This window comes from Hyla sarda, chromosome 11 (assembly GCF_029499605.1).
Source record: "Hyla sarda isolate aHylSar1 chromosome 11, aHylSar1.hap1, whole genome shotgun sequence".
NCBI classification, from domain to species: Eukaryota; Metazoa; Chordata; class Amphibia; order Anura; family Hylidae; genus Hyla; species Hyla sarda.
Window position 1 is genome coordinate 42,077,594 of NC_079199.1, and position 22,105 is coordinate 42,099,698.

At 43.3% G+C, this 22,105-nt stretch overlaps 1 protein-coding gene and 1 long non-coding RNA gene across 2 annotated transcripts in view; both read right to left on the reverse strand.

Annotated features, from left to right (window-relative positions):
* Positions 1-22,105, reverse strand: part of LOC130295093 (protein SIX6OS1-like) — a 108,995-nt gene that overhangs the window by 25,411 nt on the left and 61,479 nt on the right. Inside the window, exons 12-13 of the mRNA XM_056545390.1 lie at positions 8,943-9,016; positions 7,070-7,122 (exon numbers count right to left, since the gene is read on the reverse strand). Of these exons, the coding sequence (XP_056401365.1) occupies positions 7,070-7,122; positions 8,943-9,016 (127 nt within the window). The remainder of the gene's footprint in view (positions 1-7,069; positions 7,123-8,942; positions 9,017-22,105) is intronic.
* Positions 19,618-22,098, reverse strand: LOC130295094 (uncharacterized). The gene is made up of 3 exons (XR_008848697.1): positions 21,154-22,098; positions 20,428-20,469; positions 19,618-19,701 (listed from the first exon to the last, which is right to left on the reverse strand). It is a non-coding gene; the product is annotated as an uncharacterized LOC130295094 (long non-coding RNA).

A 22,105-nucleotide genomic window follows, 5' to 3' on the forward strand; every position in this document is an offset into this window, starting at 1 on the left:
AAAGCAATAAAAGAATTGCAAGTTGAACATAAAATTACTATACGACCTGCAGACAAAGGAGGGGCAATTGTGATCCTAGATACAGAGTATTATGTCCAGGAGTGTAATCGTCAACTACAGGACCAGGACACTTATGAAAAACTACCATCGGACCCCACTGAAGAATACACGACCAAGATGGAAACACTGTGCAATAAAGCTTTTATGGATCATATTTTAAACATATCTGAGAAGGACTTTTTACTAGGTACCAAAAAAAGACTTCCACTATTCTACATATTACCAAAGGTGCATAAAATCGCTACACAACCTCCAGGAAGACCCATAGTTTCAGGGGTACAATCCCGAACCACAAACCTTTCAGAATATGTGGACCAGTACCTCCAGCCATTAGTAAAACGGATTCCCTCATACCTGAAAGACACAACTGACATCATTAGAGTCATAGAAAGTTTAGAATGGGAAAAAGATTTTACGCACCTTAGATGTGAGTTCCTTGTATACTTGCATCAATCACCAACAAGGAATTCAAGCCACTTTTAATTTTTTGACCAACCAAGGCGACGTCCCACCCCTTCAGATTGGATTTTTAACAGACAGCATGGATTTCATTTTGAATCATAATAATACATTTTTTAATAAACAATTTTATTGTCAGAGAGTCGGTACCGCCATGGGGACCAGGTTTGTGCCGAGTTATGCCAATCTGTTTAGGGGTTTTTGGGAACACCTTACCATTGGCCCATTGCTCGGCACAAGTCTGGTCTTCTGGTGCCGGTACATAGACAACATTTTTATGATATGGAGAGGCACTGAGGAGTCATTGAACACATTTTTAACTACCCTAAACAACAATTCCTTCAATCTTCTCTTCATCCCACAGACAAGCAGAACTCATGTGGAATTCTTGGACCATACAATTAAGGTAAAAGAGACAAAGCTGGAATGCGAAACTTTTCGGAAACCGACAGCCAGAAATTCTTTTATTCTATACTCCAGTTGCCACTTACCACGTTGGCTTGTAAATGTACCGCAAAGACAATATAGAAGGTTGAAAAGGAATTGTACTGACCAAACAGATTTCAAAAAATGAAACCCTAAAACTGACAGAAGATTTTAAAGAGAAAAATTATCCAGAAGAACTATTAGCAGAATCATTGGCCAAAATCAGAGAACAAAAGAGGGAAGATTACTTCAAAGAAAAAGCCATGATGGAGGATAAAAAAAGAACAACAGATGAAATTGATCTTACCCTTCAACAACCAATACAAAAAAGTGGAACATATTATAAACAAATATTGGCCGCTACTCCAATAGGACAGAGCTTTAGCTCCAATCTAAACAAACAAAGCATTGTGTAAACCAAGGTGCCAAACTTGGGACCTACTACCAAATAACCGATCCTGGAAATGAAAGGAGAACAGAAAACATGGCTAGCTTTGAAAGGATTTTATAAATGTGGGAAATGCAGCAATTGTAAGATGACAAAATTTCCAAAAAAGACAGAGACTATCACGTCTAACAGCAACAACTACCAATATGACATCACAGAGTTTCTAACATGCACAAGCACCTCTGTACTCTACATGATAACCTGCCCCTGCCAAAAACAACAAATCGGCAAAACGAAAAAAAGCCTAAAAATAAGAGTGAGTGAACCTATACATAATATAAAAATAGGCTTAGAAAAACACACTTTATCCATGCATTTCAGCTTTAAAAACAGTAAAAAAAAAAAAAAAGACTGGAGAGGAGGAGACCACATCCCAAGAATGTCAAGGGAGGAAAGCAAAATTATTTATGAATTCAACACTTTAACACCTTTCGGGCTTAATGGGGACCTAGAATTATTCGGCTTTTTAACATAATATATATGAAGACAAGTTTCCTTCCTGCATGCCGACTCTCACAGTTTACATTTTTAAACTTCTATTTCCCACATTTTAATTTATGTATTTTTATATTTTCCTTACGCCATATTTATATATATATATATATATATTTTTATGCATTGTAATAATTTTTACATTTTACACCATTCTAACATACTTTTTTAATATATTTCATATGTGACCAATGATAGCTTTTTACAATCATCCATTCATATTTATTTGTTTCATGCACTTTCACTTTTTCATCCAGTTCGGGTTTTACCTTTTCAGCCACCAAAAGTATGTGGATATAGTGATCCACTACGGGTTTTACATAATGCCTATCAAGAGCCCTATAAATAGAATCTCAAGCACACTAAATCCATGCATCACTGAGGAAGAGCCCAGTAGCCTCGAAACGCCTCTGATGACTAACTGAACCTGCGCCACACTTCCATCTAGCCGTCCTAACAAGCCTGCCACAGCATGACAAAGGACCATCTACCACCCTGCGTATCATCAAAGTGCGCACTATTCCACAAGGACCCACACAGCAAGACACCCTGCACGCCAGTACACTGCTCGCTATCGGGCTTGTCTGTCTTGGCAGACTCCCTGTTACGCCGAGCGCTCCGGGTCCCTGCTCCTCCCCGGAGCGCTCACGGCGTCTCTCTCCCTGCAGCGCCCCGGTCAGACCCGCTGATCGGGAGCGCTGCACTGACATTGCCGGCGGGGATGCGATTCGCATAGCGGGACGCGCCCGCTCGCGAATCGCATCCCAAGTCACTTACCCGTCCCGGTCCCCGGCTGTCATGTGCTGGCGCGCGCGGCTCCGCTCTCTAGGGCGCGCGCGCCAGCTCTCTGAGACTTAAAGGGCCAGTGCACCAATGATTGGTGCCTGGCCCAATTAGCCTGATTAGCTTCCACCTGCTCCCTGGCTATAATACCTCACTTCCCCTGCACTCCCTTGCCGGATCTTGTTGCCTTGTGCCAGTGAAAGCGTTTAGTGTTGTCCAAGCCTGTGTTACCTGATCTCCTGCTATCCATATTGACTACGAACCTTGCCGCCTGCCCCGACCTTCTGCTACGTCTGACCTTGCCTCTGCCTAGTCCTTCTGTCCCACGCCTTCTCAGCAGTCAGCAAGGTTGAGCCGTTGCTAGTGGATACGACCTGGTTGCTGCCGCCGCAGCAAGACCATCCCGCTTTGCGGTGGGCTCTGGTGAACACCAGTAGCCACTTAGAACCGGTCCACCGGCACGGTCCACGCCAATCCCTCGCTGACACAGTGGATCCACAACCTGTAAGCCGAATCGTGACACTCCCCTACTTGAAGCTAGAGCACCGCCGCCACATATTGCGACCTGAAGACTGTGGACGTCCTTCTCCCTGTCATACAATGAAATACTTTAAAATTTATATTGTAGCATATACTTTGGCGTGCTGTAAGGTTCAACAAACCTAATATTGTCTACATGCAACTACTTGCTTCCTTTTTAAGCAGTAGTTTTTAAATGTTACCTCCCCTGCGTGATCTTTTTACATGATATATAACCTAAAAACAACATGAAAATTTGGAGTCATTTGTTGAAAATTTAATGAAAATACTTTATTGATACACAATATTAAATAAAAACACAAGGAAGGGGATTCCACATAAATGGGGGAAGGAAAACAAACAGGTGTCACATGGTACCCTGGCTACATACCACACAGACCAAATAACAAAAGCAAAGGGCTAAATGATATAGACTACAAGCTATTTGGAGAGAGTGCACACAATATGCATGCTACATACAATTATCTCCCACCATAAATGTTACAATGAACTAGATACATACACAGTAAAGCTTGGAGAATTACAGCCTGTAACCAGAGTGACACCACCCCAACGTGGCGTTTCGGTATTAACCTTGATCCAGGATCCCTACTCACTGTACCCCCTAGCGAATACCTTGAGGGGTCTAGTTTTTAAAATGGTGTCATTTGGTGGGGGGTGTTCCTATGTTCTACCACCTTCAAATTTCTGCAAACCTTGCATAGCACATAAAAAAAAGATGTACTTTTCAAATTTAAAATTGAATTAAAAACAAAAAAAATGCTGTCAAAATAAAGTAGACATCTGAAAGTATAAGTTTCATAAACTATTTGGTCAGGAAGTATAAATATATGCACCCTATTAGTGTTAAAATAGCAAAAAATCTAATTTTTTTAAAATAAATTTCATGATTTTTTGCATTGTAAAAAAAAAACTACTAATTATATAGGCTTACTTTTACTATGTACATGAAGGACAACTTGTGACAAAAAAACAATGTCAGAATTATCGTGATTGGCAAAACGTTACCAGAGTTATTCTCTAATAAAGACAGCCATCCCCGATGTGAAAAAACAGGCCTGGTCTTTCAGGGGCGTACAGGTTTATTTGTATTGGTCCTTAAGGGGTTAATATTGTGTATCAATAAAGTATTTTCATTAAATTTTAAACAAATGACTCCAAATTTTCATGTTGTTTTTGAGTAATAGTTGGGAGGTCATATCAGCAATTATCTATTTGGGTTGAATTTTTTGTACAATGGTATATGTAATTTTAGGATTGTTATTCCCTATATACTTAAATTAAAGAATATGCATTTTTGCTACAAACAACCCTGTGTTTGAAATTTATGCTAATGATATTTAACCTGAAACCTTAATTGTGAGATGTTATGGCTCATTCTATCAAAATGGTACAGAATAGGAAAAATTAGTTTTTTGCAGCGGATCGTGGATTTGTGTCGGTCTATGCAGTCTCCTACACGCTCTATGGTTTTGCCAATGTATAGGAGACCGCATGGACACTTGATGGAGTACACCACATTCTTTGAGTCCCATGTGTAAAAGGACTTGATCTTAATATTTTCCCTACTCTGGGGATGTTGAAGGGTGTCACCATCCCCTTTCCTACAAAATAGATAATGTGGTTAAAGGGGTACTCTGGGGCTAAGACATCTTATCCCCTATCCAAAGGATAGGGGATAAGATGCCTGATCGCGTGGGTCCCGCCGCTGGGGAACCCCGTGATCTTTCACGCAGTACCCTGATACCATCAGCCCCAGGATCATGTTCACTCCTAGTCTGATGACTGCCAATCACGGGGCTGGACTGTTGTGACGTCACGGCTCTGCCCCGGTGTCAGCATTGAGGGGGCAGAGCATGATGTCACACGGGGCGGAGCCGTGATGTCACAATACTCCGGCCCCGTGATCGGAAGTCATCAGACCCGGAGCGAACATGCTCCGGGGCCTGATGGTAACGGGGTGCTGCGTGAAAGATCACGGGGGTCCCCAGCAGCGGGACCCCCACAATAAGGCATCTTATCCCCTATCCTTTGCATAGGGGATAAGATGTCTTAGCACCGGAGTACCCCTTTAAGAAGTATTGGTATCTCCTAAATAGGTATTTTCCGAAAATTGATGAGTTTAAATATCCACCACTTATCTGTAATAAAAGGGCACCCAATCTACGTGACAAACTCGTCAGGGCAGACATTGGCTCTACACTCACTACCACATGCCAGACCTTCCTTCAGAGCCGAAAGAATGTGACTTATCCATGCCACCATTGCACCCAATGCAAGCATATAATTAGGGGTGACACCCTTCAACATCCCCAGAGTTGTGAAAATATTAAGATCAAGTCCTTTTACACATGTGACTCGAAGAATGTGGTGTACTCCATCAAGTGTCCATGTGGTCTCCTATATATTGGCGAAACCAGAAAGCATGTAGGAGACTGCATAAACTGCACAAACAAACCTAATTTTTCCTATTCCGTACCAATTTGATAGAATGAGCCATAACATCTAACAATTAAGGTTTCAGGTTATAGATCATGTATAAAGGCTATGCAGGGGAGGTAACATTAAAAAACTACTGCTTAAAAAGGAAGCATTTTGGATCAACTGCCTTAATACCTATAGAACCCAGAGGTCTGAACCAAGACTATGAATTAAGCCAGATCTTGTGAACATGCCATCTTTGATCACCATATTTTAATTGCTTTTTATATTTTCTTTTAGCTACACCATTGAGGTCAACCCACTTCTACAAGTATAGAGCACGGTCAGAATGGTTCCTTATGAATCTCTCTATAGCCTCAGTTCAGGTCGTATACTATATAGTTATGTGCATCTCTGCCTTGAGATATTGCTCTACTTTAGTAATCTATGGTTGTGCTATATATATTTGTATTTTTGGTTATGGTTATTTATACCCTCACTTTGGTTACTGTAAAGTAAAGATACCTTCCGGTTTTTGACAGGTGTTTTTACCTATCACCCAGAAGGGGATGGCTTCCTCTCCCTATATACCTGTGCCTTTATTGTACAGGTAGATCAGTTGATGAAGGCCAAGAGGGGGCCGAAACGAGTCCTGTGTGTCGCTACTATGCTGTATGCATAATTCTGGTCATATACACTTAAGGTGATTCAGCATCTACCTGTGAGTGCTGGGATTTATTCTACCTACTGCATATGTTTACTGGTCCGTGTGCACCACGCTACTGAGACAAGTGCTGACTCCTCCTACCTCTACTAACTTGTATATCTTTTACTGTCTCATAGAGATGCATGGTGGGGGTGTGTCAATACCCACTCTATGCACCTAGATAGTTGGGGTGCCATCCTGTCGATAGGGGGATAAAAAGTAAAGTAGAACAGTACCTCTTTAAGATGTTGTACTGAAACCTAAATTGTTCATTTCCACCACTAGTTGTGTATCACATAATTTGATTGTAAGAGAGTGCCTGATGTAAAGAAGTGGATTAGCCCTTTCCCTGCAATTCAGTTTAAGGGTATGTTCACACGTACGCAGATTTGATGCACAGGAATTTTCTGCTGCAGATTTCAATGTAAACTAAATGACCGAGCACAGCTTCTAATCAGCAGTTACAAATCCTGCGCATCAAATCTGCGCAGGATCCTATATGTGTGAACGTACCCTAACAGGTTTTGAGTTTGTTTATAAAATATGTTGCTACATGAACTGCTTTACGAATGGAGTGTCAATGTTTCAGTCTATATAAAATGATCATTAGGAGATCCTATCTAAAATGTTTCCCGATATTATCTAAAATTTTACTTTTTGCTATCAAAAGATGCAGCAAAGATCTTTTGAGATAAATTAGATAAATTAAGACATAAGGTTGAACGTCTCCTTACCTGATTCTTTGAGATCCAGCTTTGACTGGATTGGCATTTGAATAAGACCCAACCTGTAAAATTAGCACATTTGCATCTAAATGTTAAAAAAAACGTGCATGTTGCAAATTTTATCCTATCAGTTCAATCTCACATTTGGTCTTTTATTTCTTTTGTTTGGAAATACCAAAACTCTAGAGGAAAGCTGGAAACAAACCTGATCTAAATGTTCTCTACGGGAAAAGTTTCTTCTTGTGACAATTGTGGTGTTGGATGTTTCCTTGAGATGTACGGAAAACACTGCATGCAGCATTTAAATAACTGGCTATGGATGATGGACCAATGCACAATGTGCACAGGTTTAATCTTTAGTTGTGTCCAAAACAGACACAAAATAAGTAATTGGACAAAAATCATATCTGTGAACCCACTTTTTTTTGTGTCTTTTTTTTGCCTATATCACTATAACTGGTCCTACAGTGTAATTTGCTTTATTTCAGCACAGCTGCTTTTTTGTGTTTCATTATTCTAAGTAAGTCATGTGATCACCAGTCTGAATCTCCAGATCTTCCAATACTTTATGGTGAAAACACATGAAAACTGCACAGTGTAACTTACAACAACCCACTTATGAGTCTAATGAGTTCACCTGCAGCACCAGCAGACTGATTTGTAAATAGATTTGTAAATTACTTCTATTTTAAAACCTTTATCATTCCAGTACTTATTAGCTGTTATATGCTCCACTGCAAGTTCTTTTCTTTTTGAATTTATTTTCTGTCTGACCACAGTGCTCTCTGCTGACACCTCTGTCCATGTCAGGAACTGTCCAGAGCATTATAGGTTTGCTATGGGGATTTGCTGCTACTCTGGACAGTTCCTGACATGGACAGATATGTCAGCAGAGAGCACTGTGGTCAGACAGAAAGGAAATCCAAAAAGAAAATAACTTACTGTGGAGCATATAGCAGCTGATAAGTACTGGAAGGATTAAGATTTGTTAAATAGAAGTAATTTACAAATCTGTTTAACTTTCTGGCACCAGTTGATTTAAAAAAAAAAAAGTTTTCCATTGGAGTACCCCTTAAAAGCTTTTCACTAAACTCTTAGAGGATTGGTTAAGAGCGGTCCCACCGGGCTTGGTGAGCAAAGATCAGGTGGGTTATATTGTCTATTGACAGGCAAAGGATGTATTAGACATGTCATAGACTTCATTGATGTTCTTCACAAAACCAAAACTTCTGATCTTCTCCTCAGTCTGCAGAAAAGGCATTAGAGTTCACACTACGTACAGGAACCGGATACAGCTGGGGGGAGCAAAAACCGGGCCCTCCCAACTGGATCTGGCCCCAACCCCATTAATTTCAATGAGCCGACCGCTCGATTTTAGGTCCGGTTAGAAAACCGTATACTGTGCAAAAATTAGCTGACCCGAGTCAGCGTTTTACTCCGGTCAGCTCATTGAAATGTATTACATATGGGCCGGGTCCGTGTGGGATTTTTCGCTCCCCCCAGCCGTATCCAGTTCCCGTACACTACAAATGTAGTGTGAACCGACCCTTAGCTGGCCTTTTTTGATTTCAACATTAGAGGTCTATGGTTTCTCTGGTTTGTTCATTACCGTGACTCCATCGGCTTTAGTCTGATTGCCACACACCACCTTGTCCCCACATATTTAATGGTACGGAAAAGCAATGCCCATTAGTTTTTGTACTGAGTATTAAACTCTTAGGGTCTATTCATACGGCAGAATTTCTGCTATTGGAATTCTCCCATGGGAGTGCGGAATCCCATAGAAGTCTATGGCCTTTAATTTGAGGCAGAATTCTGCAAGCACAATTCCGCTATAAACAGTTCAAGTAAAAAAAATTTACACAGTGTTTACTACTTTTACCTTAGCTGACCTTGTCGCTGAACATTTGTTGTTGGTGAAATAATGCCTTTACTTCCATTATTAATAAGTGATGTCTGTAAAAAAAAAAAAGAAAAAAAAAAAAGATACAAAACTTTTTACATTAACAGATACATAATCTGTTATCTTTCAGTAATTCATGCATGACTACAGATATCCCACAAAGATGAATGGCTATTAAACCAAAGGTCAGATGTGGCAGATAACTTTTTGTTACGTGTATTTGAGGGTGAAATCCACTGTAAAAATCCACAAAACCACTAATATGGAACTCATGATTTCAAAAAAAATTTGAAGGGGACATCCATATGTATTGTACGGTAAACTGTCTGCAATTTTCAGTACAGAATACACATCAAAGTTTTTTTTTTTTTTTTTTTTTACAAATCTTCTATGTTTAAAGTCAAGGTTGATCTTTAGTGGGCTATTTTTTACAGAAATTTGTGTTCTATAAATTGGACTGCACACAGTAGGCTAAGTACTGCATTAAAGGCACAGACAATTTGACTTCCTTGTAGCTTTTGTGCTTTATAATTGAATTATTCCCACTTGTAAACAGATATTCCAATAATACAACTGTATTATGAAACTGTGGCATATAACATTTCCTAATATATGAGCCTGTCTTAAATTAAATGGATTTTCCTTTGATGGCCTATCCTCAAAATAGGCCTTTAATGTCTGATAGATGGGGGTCCCACACTGAACACCCCCACAGCCGCGGTTTCTACAATACACAGTAAATGGTGCAAGCAGACAGCACCATACAGTGGCAGTCACCATGCTGGGTTAGGGTGGGTTCACACCATGATTTTGCTATACAGTTTCTGGATACATTTTTTTTTTTTTTAGAAAACCGGATTGCTAAAAAACGCACCAAACCGTATTCAACCATATTCACTAAAAATCCGCTGTATACGGTTTAAAACCGTAAACTGTTAAAAATTTGTAGTCCGGTTGTATACGGTTTTTATCATGAAAAATCTATATATTTTTTATATTCCACCTTTTTTTTTAAATAAAGTTACAGTTGTTCTATTGCAATTCCAAGTGAAGTAGGAGGGGTTTGCCAACTGTCCTTGCCTTGCTAGGTTGGAGAGAGAAGGAAAACAGGTAATTTTTTGAGCTTGAGATTCTGTGTGTATTTTCAGTGATTTAACCATGCCTATTGTGCCCATTTTGTGCCTAAAGCTGTTACAGCTCCAAGAGTGTAAGGGGGAGCTTGTGTGGAGGCGATTTTCACATGTTTTGGGTGCACCCGGTGAATGCCATTCGGCCTAGGCTAGGTGCGTTTGATTCACTATGTCCAATTACGTATGTATCCGGACAACTTCCATGACTATCTGCGGATGGCCCTTCCAGTTTTGACCTCCTGTTGGATCTGGTTAGAGAGGACATTCTGCGGCAGGATACGCAGTTTCACCTTGCTGTATCCCCTGAACAGCGTCTGGTGATCACCCTCAGGTAAGATTTAGTTTTAAATTTTTATTATTTTTTTTATAGTAACATAGTCCACCAGCTGTTTGCTGGCTGGCAAATCAGGGATTGCATGGTCAGGGATATGAAAAGTGTATTGAAGTATCTATGAGTTCTGTGTTGGAATGCTGAGATTTGTAGTTCCCCCAAGCTGCATGGTCTGTGTTTGGACACACTGTCTAGTAGCTGATATTATAATTTTTCTTTTTGTAATATGTTTGCTTTTTTAAGATGCACTGCTCTAATTTAAAAAATGTTTTGCAAGTGTTGCATCTGCCCATAGAAATCATGTAATTCTGTATGTGCAAAGCATGATCTTTAAAGGGGTACTCCGTCCCTAGACATCTTATCCCCTATCCAAAGGATAGGGGATAAGATGTCTGATCGCGGGGGTCCCTTCGCTGGGGACCCCCGCATTCTACCATGCGGCACATACCTGTAACGGCTTCCGGAACCGCTGGAGGCCCTCAGGCTAATACCATCCCGACCACGGGGACGGAAGATCATGACGTCACGACTCCTCCCTCGTGTGACGTCACACCCCGCCCCCTCAATGCAAGTCTATAGGAGGGGGCGTGACAACATGCTGTTTTATATATTTTTTTATATCTTTGAAAAAAAAACAGAGGCAAGTTTTAGTTATAAAACTTTACTTTATAAAAGTTTACAAAATATACAAATGTGTCAGTGTCTTTGGTCAGTACTAGGGATGTCCCGATACCGATACTGGTATTGGTATCGGGGCCGATGCTAGCTATTTGCATGGTATCGGGGAATTGTTTAATGTCCCCGATACCTGCTGCCGCTCCACTGTCCCGTTCTTCCGTCCTCCGGGCCGCATCGTGTCGTCCTATGGAGGAGAATGTGACACAGGCGTCACTCCGCCTCCTCCCCTGCGCCCGGCATAACCCTACGAAGGAAGCGGAGTGACGTGTATGTCACATGCTCCTCCATAGGACGACACGATGTGGCCGCTGTTTAAACGGGGGCCCTGCTGCTGCTGTCTAAAGGGGGTCCCTGCTGTCTAAAGGGGGGCTCTGCTGCTGCTGTCTCAAGGGGGGGGGCCTGCTGCTGTCTAAAGGGGGGGGCCTACTGCTGTCTAAAGGGGGGGGCTGCTGCTGTCTAAAGGGGGCCCCTGCTGCTGCTGTCTAAAGGGGGGCCCTGCTGCTGATGTCTAAAGGGGGGCTCTGCTGCTGCTGTCTCAAGAGGGGGGCCTGCTGCTGTCTAAAGGGGGGGGGGCCTGCTGCTGTCTAAAGGGGAGGGCTGCTGCTATCTAAAGGGGGCCCCTGCTGCTATCTAAAGAGGGGCCCTGCTGCTGTCTAAAGTGGGCCCTTGCTGCTGTCTAAAGGGGGGCCCCTACTGCTGTCTAAAGGGGGCCCCTACTGCTGTCTAAAGGGGGCCCCTGCTGCTGTCTAAAGGGGGGGCTGCTGCTGGTTAAATGGAGGCCCACTATCTAAAGGGGGGCTGCTACTTATGTCTACAGGGGGGCAGTTGTCTACAAGGGGGCTGCTGCTAATGTCTGCAAGGGGATACTACCTACTATTAAAGACAATCTTACAGCAGAGTCACCTGCACTAACTTGAATTTATAGGTAGATAGGTCAGATGACCCGGTTTCTACCGCTGCTCACCATGTTAACATCAGTCTCACTGCCAATGCAAATTCCCTGTTCTGTCCAATGGAGAAGAGAGAAATCTTGGCTCGTACTACAGCAGCCACCTCCATTGTACACAACAAGGAACCCACATATACGGTAACCAGCGGCAGAAACTGGGTCACCCTGGTGTCAGATTCCCTTTAAAATATAAGTACTCGTACTTGGTATCGGCGAGTACTAGAATTAAAGTATCGGTACTCGTACTTGGTCTTAAAAAAATGGTATTGGGACATCCCTAGTCAGTGCACATGAATTTTCTAAAGCTATACTGTTACGCCGAGCGCTCCGGGTCCCCGCTCCTCCCCGGAGCGCTCGCAACATCCTCGCATTTGCAGCGCCCCGGTCAGACCTGCTGACCGGGTGCGCTGCAATACCTCTCTCAGCCGGGATGCGATTCACGATGCGGGAGGCGCCCGCTCGCGATGCGCATCCCGGCTCCCGTACCTGACTCGCTCTCCGTCGGTCTTGTCCCGGCACGCGCGGCCCCGCTCCTTAGGGCGCGCGCGCCGGGTCTCTGCAATTTAAAGGGCCACTGCGCCACTGATTGGCGCAGCTGGCTTAATTAGTGTGTTCACCTGTGCACTCCCTATTTATACCTCACTTCCCCTGCACTCCCTCGCCGGATCTTGTTGCCATTGTGCCAGTGAAAGCGTTTCCTTGTGTGTTCCTAGCCTGTGTTCCAGACCTCCTGCCGTTGCCCCTGACTACGATCCTTGCTGCCTGCCCTGACCTTCTGCTACGTCCGACCTTGCTCTTGTCTACTCCCTTGTACCGCGCCTATCTTCAGCAGTCAGAGAGGTTGAGCCGTTGCTGGTGGATACGACCTGGTTGCTACCGCCGCTGCAAGACCATCCCGCTTTGCGGTGGGCTCTGGTGAATACCAGTAGTAACTTAGAACCGGTCCACCAGCACGGTCCACGCCAATCCCTCTCTGGCACAGAGGATCCACCTCCTGCCAGCCGAATCGTGACAGTAGATCCGGCCATGGATCCCGCTGAAGTCCCACTGCCAGTTGTCGCCGACCTCACCACGGTGGTCGCCCAGCAGTCGCAACAGATAGCGCAACAAGGCCACCAGCTGTCTCAACTGACCGTGATGCTACAGCAGCTACTACCACAGCTTCAGCAATCATCTCCTCCGCCAGCTCCTGCACCTCCTCCGCAGCGAGTGGCCGCTTCCGGCCTACGATTATCCTTGCCGGATAAATTTGATGGGGACTCTAAGTTTTGCCGTGGCTTTCTTTCGCAATGTTCCCTGCACTTGGAGATGATGTCGGACCAGTTTCCTACTGAAAGGTCTAAGGTGGCTTTCGTAGTCAGCCTTCTGTCTGGGAAAGCTCTGTCATGGGCCACACTGCTCTGGGACCGCAATGACCCCGTCACTGCCTCTGTACACTCCTTCTTCACGGAGATTCGAAGTGTCTTTGAGGAACCTGCCCGAGCCTCTTCTGCTGAGACTGCCCTGCTGAACCTGGTCCAGGGTAATTCTTCTGTTGGCGAGTACGCCATCCAATTCCATACTCTTGCCTCCGAATTATCCTGGAATAATGAGGCCCTCTGCGCGACTTTTAAAAAAGGCCTATCCAGCAACATTAAAGATGTGCTGGCCGCACGAGAAATTCCTGCTAACCTGCATGAACTTATTCATCTGGCCACCCGCATTGACATGCGTTTTTCCGAAAGGCGTCAGGAGCTCCGCCAGGATATGGACTTTGTTCGCACGAGGCGTTTTTTCTCCCCGGCTCCTCTCTCCTCTGGTCCTCTGCAATCCGTTCCTGTGCCTCCCGCCGTGGAGGCTATGCAAGTTGACCGGTCTCGCTTGACACCTCAAGAGAGGACACGACGCCGCATGGAGAATCTGTGCCTGTACTGTGCCGGTACCGAACACTTCTTGAAGGATTGTCCTATCCGTCCTCCCCGCCTGGAAAGACGTATGCTGACTCCGCACAAAGATGAGACAGTTCTTGATGTCTACTCTGCTTCTCCACGCCTTACTGTGCCTGTGCGGATATCTTCCTCTACCTTCTCCTTCTCTGCTATGGCCTTCTTGGATTCCGGATCTGCAGGAAATTTTATTTTGGCCTCTCTCATCAACAGGTTCAACATCCCGGTGACCAGTCTCGCCAGACCCCTCTACATCAATTCTGTTAACAATGAAAGATTGGACTGTACCGTGCGTTACCGCACGGAACCTCTCCTAATGTGCATCGGACCTCATCACGAAAAAATTGAATTTTTGGTCCTCTCCAACTGCACTTCCGAAATTCTTCTTGGATTACCGTGGCTTCAACGCCATTCCCCAACCCTTGATTGGTCCACAGGAGAAATCAAGAACTGGGGTACTTCTTGTTTCAAGGACTGTCTTAAACCGGTTCCCAGTACTCCCTGCCGTGACCCTGTGGTTCCCCCTGTAACCGGTCTTCCTAAGGCTTATATGGACTATGCTGACGTATTTTGCAAAAAGCAAGCTGAGACTTTACCTCCTCACAGGCCTTATGACTGTCCTATTGACCTCCTCCCGGGTACTACTCCACCCCGGGGCAGAATTTATCCTCTGTTTGCTCCAGAGACTCTTGCCATGTCAGAGTACATCCAGGAAAATTTAAAAAAGGGGTTTATCCGCAAATCCTCCTCTCCTGCCGGAGCTGGATTTTTTTTTGTGTCTAAAAAAGATGGCTCCCTACGTCCTTGCATTGATTACCACGGACTTAATAAAATCACGGTAAAGAACCGCTACCCCCTACCTCTTATCTCGGAACTCTTTGATCGCCTACAAGGTGCCCACATCTTTACCAAACTGGACTTAAGAGGTGCTTATAATCTCATCCGCATCAGGGAGGGGGACGAATGGAAGACTGCATTTAACACCAGAGATGGACACTTTGAGTATCTGGTCATTCCCTTTGGCCTGTGCAACGCCCCTGCTGTCTTCCAAGACTTTGTTAATGAAATTTTTCGTGATCTCTTATATTCCTGTGTTGTGGTTTATCTGGACGATATTCTGATTTTTTCTGCCAACTTAGAAGAACACCGCCAGCATGTCCGCATGGTTCTTCAGAGACTTCGAGACAATCAACTTTATGCCAAAATGGAGAAATGTCTGTTTGAATGTCAATCTCTTCCTTTCCTAGGATACTTGGTCTCTGGCCAGGGACTACAAATGGACCCAGATAAACTCTCTGCCGTCTTAGATTGGCCACGCCCCTCCGGACTCCGTGCTATCCAACGTTTTTTGGGGTTCGCCAATTATTACAGACAATTTATTCCACACTTTTCCACTATTGTGGCTCCTATCGTGGCTTTAACCAAGAAAAATGCCAATCCCAAGTCCTGGTCTCCCCAAGCGGAAGACGCATTTAAACATCTCAAGTCTGCCTTTTCTTCTGCTCCCGTGCTCTCCAGACCTGACCCATCTAAACCCTTCCTATTGGAGGTAGATGCCTCCTCAGTGGGAGCTGGAGCTGTCCTTCTACAAAAAAATTCTTCCGGGCATGCTGTTACTTGTGTTTTTTTTTCTAGGACCTTCTCTCCGGCGGAGAGAAACTACTCCATCGGGGATCGAGAACTACTGGCCATTAAATTGGCGCTTGAGGAATGGAGGCATCTGCTGGAGGGATCAAAATTTCCAGTTATCATATACACTGATCACAAGAATCTCTCCTATCTCCAGTCTGCCCAACAGCTGAACCCTCGCCAGGCCAGGTGGTCGTTGTTCTTTGCCCGTTTTAACTTTGAAATTCATTTTCGCCCTGCCGACAAGAACATTAGGGCCGATGCTCTCTCTCGTTCCTCGGATGCCTCGGAAGTAGAGCTCTCTCCGCAACACATCATTCCTCCTGACTGTCTGATCTCCACTTCTCCAGCCTCCATCAGGCAAACTCCTCCAGGGAAGACCTTCGTTTCTCCACGCCATCGTCTCGGGATTCTCAAATGGGGACACTCCTCCCACCTCGCAGGCCATGCGGGCATCAAAAAATCCTTGCAACTCATCTCTCGTTTCTATTGGTGGCCGACTCTGGAGACGGATGTTGTTGATTTTGTGCGGGCCTGTACTGTCTGTGCCCGGGATAAGACTCCTCGCCAGAAGCCTGCTGGTCTCCTTCATCCTCTGCCTGTCCCCGAACAGCCTTGGTCACTGATTGGTATGGACTTTATTACAGACTTACCCCCATCCCGTGGCAACACAGTTGTTTGGGTGGTCGTTGATCGATTTTCCAGGATGGCACATTTTATTCCTCTTCCTGGTCTTCCTTCAGCGCCTCAGTTGGCAAAACAATTTTTTGTACACATTTTTAGTCTTCACGGTTTGCCCACGCAGATCGTCTCGGATAGAGGCGTCCAATTCGTGTCTAAATTCTGGAGGGCCCTCTGTAAACAGCTCAAGATTAAATTAAACTTCTCTTCTTCTTATCATCCCCAATCCAATGGGCAAGTAGAAAGAATTAACCAGGTCCTGGGTGACTATTTACGGCATTTTGTTTCCTCCCGCCAGGATGACTGGGCAGATCTTCTACCATGGGCCGAATTCTCATACAACTTCAGAGTCTCCGAATCTTCTGCTAAGTCCCCATTTTTCGTGGTGTACGGCCGTCACCCTCTTCCCCCCCTCCCTACTCCCTTGCCCTCTGGTTTGCCCGCTGTGGATGAAGTGACTCGTGATCTTTCCACCATATGGAAAGAGACCCAAAATTCTCTTTTACAGGCTTCATCCCGCATGAAAAGGTTTGCCGATAAGAAAAGAAGAACTCCCCCCATTTTTGCTCCCGGAGACAAGGTATGGCTCTCCGCTAAATATGTCCGCATTCGTGTCCCCAGTTACAAACTGGGACCACGCTATCTTGGTCCTTTCAAAGTCTTGTGCCAGATTAACCCTGTCTCTTACAAACTCCTTCTTCCTCCTTCTCTTCGTATTCCCAATGCCTTCCATGTCTCTCTCCTTAAACCACTCATCATTAACCGCTTCTCTCCCAAACTTGTTTCTCCCACTCCTGTTTCCGGTTCTTCTGACGTCTTCTCCGTGAAGGAGATTCTGGCCTCCAAGACGGTCAGAGGGAAAAAAAATTTCTTGGTGGATTGGGAGGGCTGTGGCCCAGAAGAGAGATCCTGGGAACCTGAGGACAACATCCTAGACAAAAGTCTTATCCTCAGGTTCTCAGGCTCCAAGAAGAGGGGGAGACCCAAGGGGGGGGGGTACTGTTACGCCGAGCGCTCCGGGTCCCCGCTCCTCCCCGGAGCGCTCGCAACATCCTCGCATTTGCAGCGCCCCGGTCAGACCTGCTGACCGGGTGCGCTGCAATACCTCTCTCAGCCGGGATGCGATTCGCGATGCGGGAGGCGCCTGCTCGCGATGCGCATCCCGGCTCCCGTACCTGACTCACTCTCCGTCGGTATTGTCCCGGCACGCGCGGCCCCGCTCCTTAGGGCGCGCGCGCGCCGGGTCTCTGCAATTTAAAGGGCCACTGCGCCACTGATTGGCGCAGCTGGCTTAATTAGTGTGTTCACCTGTGCACTCCCTATTTATACCTCACTTCCCCTGCACTCCCTCGCCGGATCTTGTTGCCATTGTGCCAGTGAAAGCGTTTCCTTGTGTGTTCCTAGCCTGTGTTCCAGACCTCCTGCCGTTGCCCCTGACTACGATCCTTGCTGCCTGCCCTGACCTTCTGCTACGTCCGACCTTGCTCTTGTCTACTCCCTTGTACCGCGCCTATCTTCAGCAGTCAGAGAGGTTTAGCCGTTGCTGGTGGATACGACCTGGTTGCTACCGCCGCTGCAAGACCATCCCGCTTTGCGGCGGGCTCTGGTGAATACCAGTAGCAACTTAGAACCGGTCCACCAGCACGGTCCACGTCAATCCCTCTCTGGCACAGAGGATCCACCTCCAGCCAGCCGAATCGTGACATATACAAACTCTGAACCATAAATAAAAATAAAGCTACATTTTCCTATAGACTTGACCATCCTCAACCTCAAAATTTTCATCATAATGCACTTGAGGGTATGTGCTAGGGTAGGTTCTGGGTCGGGGTTGTTGAACCAAAGGGGAAGGTGGAGGATACATCTGAGCTTGTGGAGGGTTCAAAAAAATCTTGGGTCATGTGAAGTAATTGCGCCTTATAATTTGCAAGTTGCTCTTCTGACAATTGGTCCATAGATGGGACAAGGGTCATAAGAAAGTCCCTATTAGGACTAGGGGCTGGTCCAGTTACTATACCCTCTTGGCGGAGAAGGCGCACATCAATGTGTAGAAACTTTGATGTGCAGAAATCCTCAAGTTTCTGAATTGCCTTAAGAATTAGATTCTCTCTTTGAGAGGACTCGTTTTTTTTAAATAATGTCTTTGAGAAAGTTTATGCCAGATTCTTCTTCTGTTCTTTCCACCTCAACAACTTCCTGTACTTCTGGTGGCGACGTTGGTGGCACTGTGGTGTTTAAAGTTGTTCTCTTTAGAAAAAATTTATAAAAAATGTTAATTCTATTAAATGGTAACACTTAAAATCTTCTGAAACTAGGGATAATGATCTATTTACTAAAGCAGATATACGTTAAAAATAATTTAACTAGTTCTGTGCCCGGGCTGCAAAAAAAAATAAAAAATTTACTCAACTTCCTACGTTCCCTCGGTGTGGAGATACCGGTTCCTGTTCCTCCGCAGCGGCTGGTTCTGCTTCTCCCTAGGCTCTGAACATCACAGAGCCATCAGCCTATCACCAGCCGAAGCAGGCCATTGCTGCAGACATAGGCTCTGTTACGTTCCGAGACTAAAGAAGCCATAAAGACCTGTGGAGGAATGGGAATGGGATTAAATTTTTTTTTTTTTGAAGCCCAGACAAAGAACAAATTTAATCATTTTTGCTACATATCTACTTTCAATTTTTTAAACCGAATTAACTGTCCAGAGGAAAAGTTGCACAGATGCCCATAGCAACCAATCTGATCACTTCTTTCATTTTTCACATGGCCCACACTAATATAAATAGCTATTTGATTGGATTGCTATGGTCATCAGGGCAATTTTTACATTTACAGCAAAAAATACCAAACATATATTTCTCATTATTAACTTTATTATCCAATTAAATGCAAACTTACATTCTTACTTCCTGTACTTTAGGCAGGAAAGACAACCTGTCTGCATGTTTATAATTAGATTTTTTTGAAGCAGAGCCACTTGGCAAGTTTTGATCACGGAGAAACTTGAAGAAGCTGTCACGTACCGATCTCCAACACTTTTGTACCAACTCCCCTACATTTTTATTGGAAAAAAAAAATCATTATATATTATGTCAATGCATATATATATATATATATATATATATATATATATATATAAAATTATTATTATTATTTTTTTTTTATCTAGTTGTCCAAATTAAAGGTAAATAATAAATATACTAACTAATTGCATCCTGCAGTTTGGACCCATACATCAAGTCTGGAAATATTCCAATATGCACTCAGTCCCATTTTTCCTGTTATAATTGTTGTCAGAATGTTTCGGGTACTCTTTGTCCCAAAGGGATGGACGCTCTTGAGAAAGATCAATTACAGCTTCGCTGCTTAAGTCACTGGGATCTATACTAAACTGTGTATATTTCTTCTTTTTTGTATACTTCAAATTTGCCATATCAAAAAAAACAAAAAAAACAAAAAACGAAAAAAAAAAAAACAGTAAACCAACAAATCTAAAAACATATATAGGGGGATATTTATCTAAACATGTCAAAAGGAAAAGTTGCTGTGTTGCCCATAGCAACCAATCGGATTGTTCTTTCATTTTTAACAAGGCCTCTGAAAAATGAAAGAAGCAATCTGATTGGTAGCTATGGGCAGCTCGTAGAAAGAAGAAAATGTCCAGCGCCAGACTCGTGCAAGGAACTTCTTTATTAGGTTGCCATGGGAAACTACAGGAACTCAAATAATGTGACACGTTTTGGTCCACAGGGCCTTAGTCATACAAGTGTTACATGGATTAAAATCACTTTATATATGCTGATGGGAGTGACATGGATGGGGCGTATCCAAGCCATGCCACTTACACACCTGCACACATAATTACAGACGTTTTAAAACCAACAAAGAAATCAGGGAAATTAATATCCAAAAAACATCATAAAAAATTACGTTTATGAAAAGATAAGAAAAAACATTTAAAAAGGAATGGTTTTATTCGTCAAACACTATCATTGGTCTTTCCCGAGATTAGATAATTTTTTTTTTATCTGTCACATTGGTGACATCCTCAATGGAGGCTGTAAACAACTATGCACATTTACCAATTAGTTAGGATGATACAATGATTTAAAAAAATATAAAACATTTTTTTTTACAAACTTACAGACACCGGTGGACTATCCAAGAGATGTTCTGGGCTTGGAGTCTACAAATTAGTATACAAGAAAGAAAAGAAAAAAGATTTATGCTATGCAATTACAATATTGGCAAAAGCTACCCAAAAAAGTTTAGATACACAATGACCTATCATTATGGCTGCAAGTCCAATTTTAAAAAAATTTACACCCCCATCACCCCCCTTTCAATCAAATTCCAAATACTGAGAATTTTTTCAAAAAAAAAAAAAAAAAACAGCAAAATGTAAAGTGCATAGGTATAATACCCCCCAAAAAATCAGGGGGAGTATTTCATGGATGAGCTTATTTTAAATATTACATAAAAGAAAAAGAAAAACAGTGAATAATCTGCCTATTTGACCCATCTACTATCACAAATACCATGTGTAAATAATCAGCATGAAACTAATTGCATATTCAATAAAGGGTTAAATTAGAAATTAAATTGATTATGGGTGTCTTTCCTTGCAGAGGTTATTATAAAAAACCTTTGCAAAAGATTACATCCAATATAAGTAGTTTATATTCTTGACCCATCCACTGTCTACAAATTTAGCAACATAAAATACAAAAATACATTCAAAATAATTGGAAATACAGTATAAAAATCAATAATAGATATGCAAAATAGAAAGCAATCATTAAAAGTGTTAAATTCTGGTAAAACAAAGGGATAAAATGAAGTAGGAAGTGATATAGAGCAAGGTACTTACTTCAATAAGCAAAATGGCAGCTCTGCAAGACTCTGAGGCAAAATGACTTCTCCGGGGCTTGAGGAAGTAGGGAGGGGCGTTCACAGCATATTCCAGAAGATGGGTGGTTCTTTCGGCTTGTAATGCGCATGTGCAAGGTTAAAAACCGGATAGACAAACCCGGACTGAACTGTAAACACTTATGCTTCTCATAGAGTCCTATGTTAAAATAACTGTATACGGTTGAAATACGTTTTTTTAACCGGACAAAAAAATGTGGTAGGCCATGGTTTTCTGTCCGGAAAAAAAAAAGTTAAAAACCGTATGGTTTGGAAAACGAATACAACCGTATGTATTTATGCATTATGGTGCATACGGTTTTGCATGGGAAGTCTATGGGCACGGTTTTCTGTATGGTTGCATACGTTTTTTTTTATGAAACCGTATAGCAAAATAATGGTGTGGACCCACCCTTACTGCAATTAAGCTGTCATTTACTTCAATGGAATCAAAATTGCTAACCCAGCACAGCCTCCACACAATGTATGCTTCAGGCACACCCAGCATCTAGCACAGCCCCTACACAAGATGTCTACTTCCGACTCCACTCACTGTGTATTGCAGGTGGCCCCAAAAATGTTTTAGGCACCTAAAAAAAGTTGTCCCGTAAAAAAAAAAAAAACTCTTGTCTATGTGCTTTATTGAGGTACATGGGACAGAATAAGGAGGGTTTGGCTGTTTTAGACCCTGTATATTAGCCAGTTGCTGCAAAAAGTGTTTCAGCTGTTGAAGATCCTGCATGATGATGAAATGATTGTGCCCCAATGTAAAACCACCTACAACATCCCCCCAGTCATAACAATCAATTGTCAGCAATTCACCACTTAGAGAAGAGTTTGTTTAGGTAGGAAAATTGTGCCATAGTTATAATACAATAACTGTTTGTCTTTTGAATGTGAAAAATAGAAAAAGA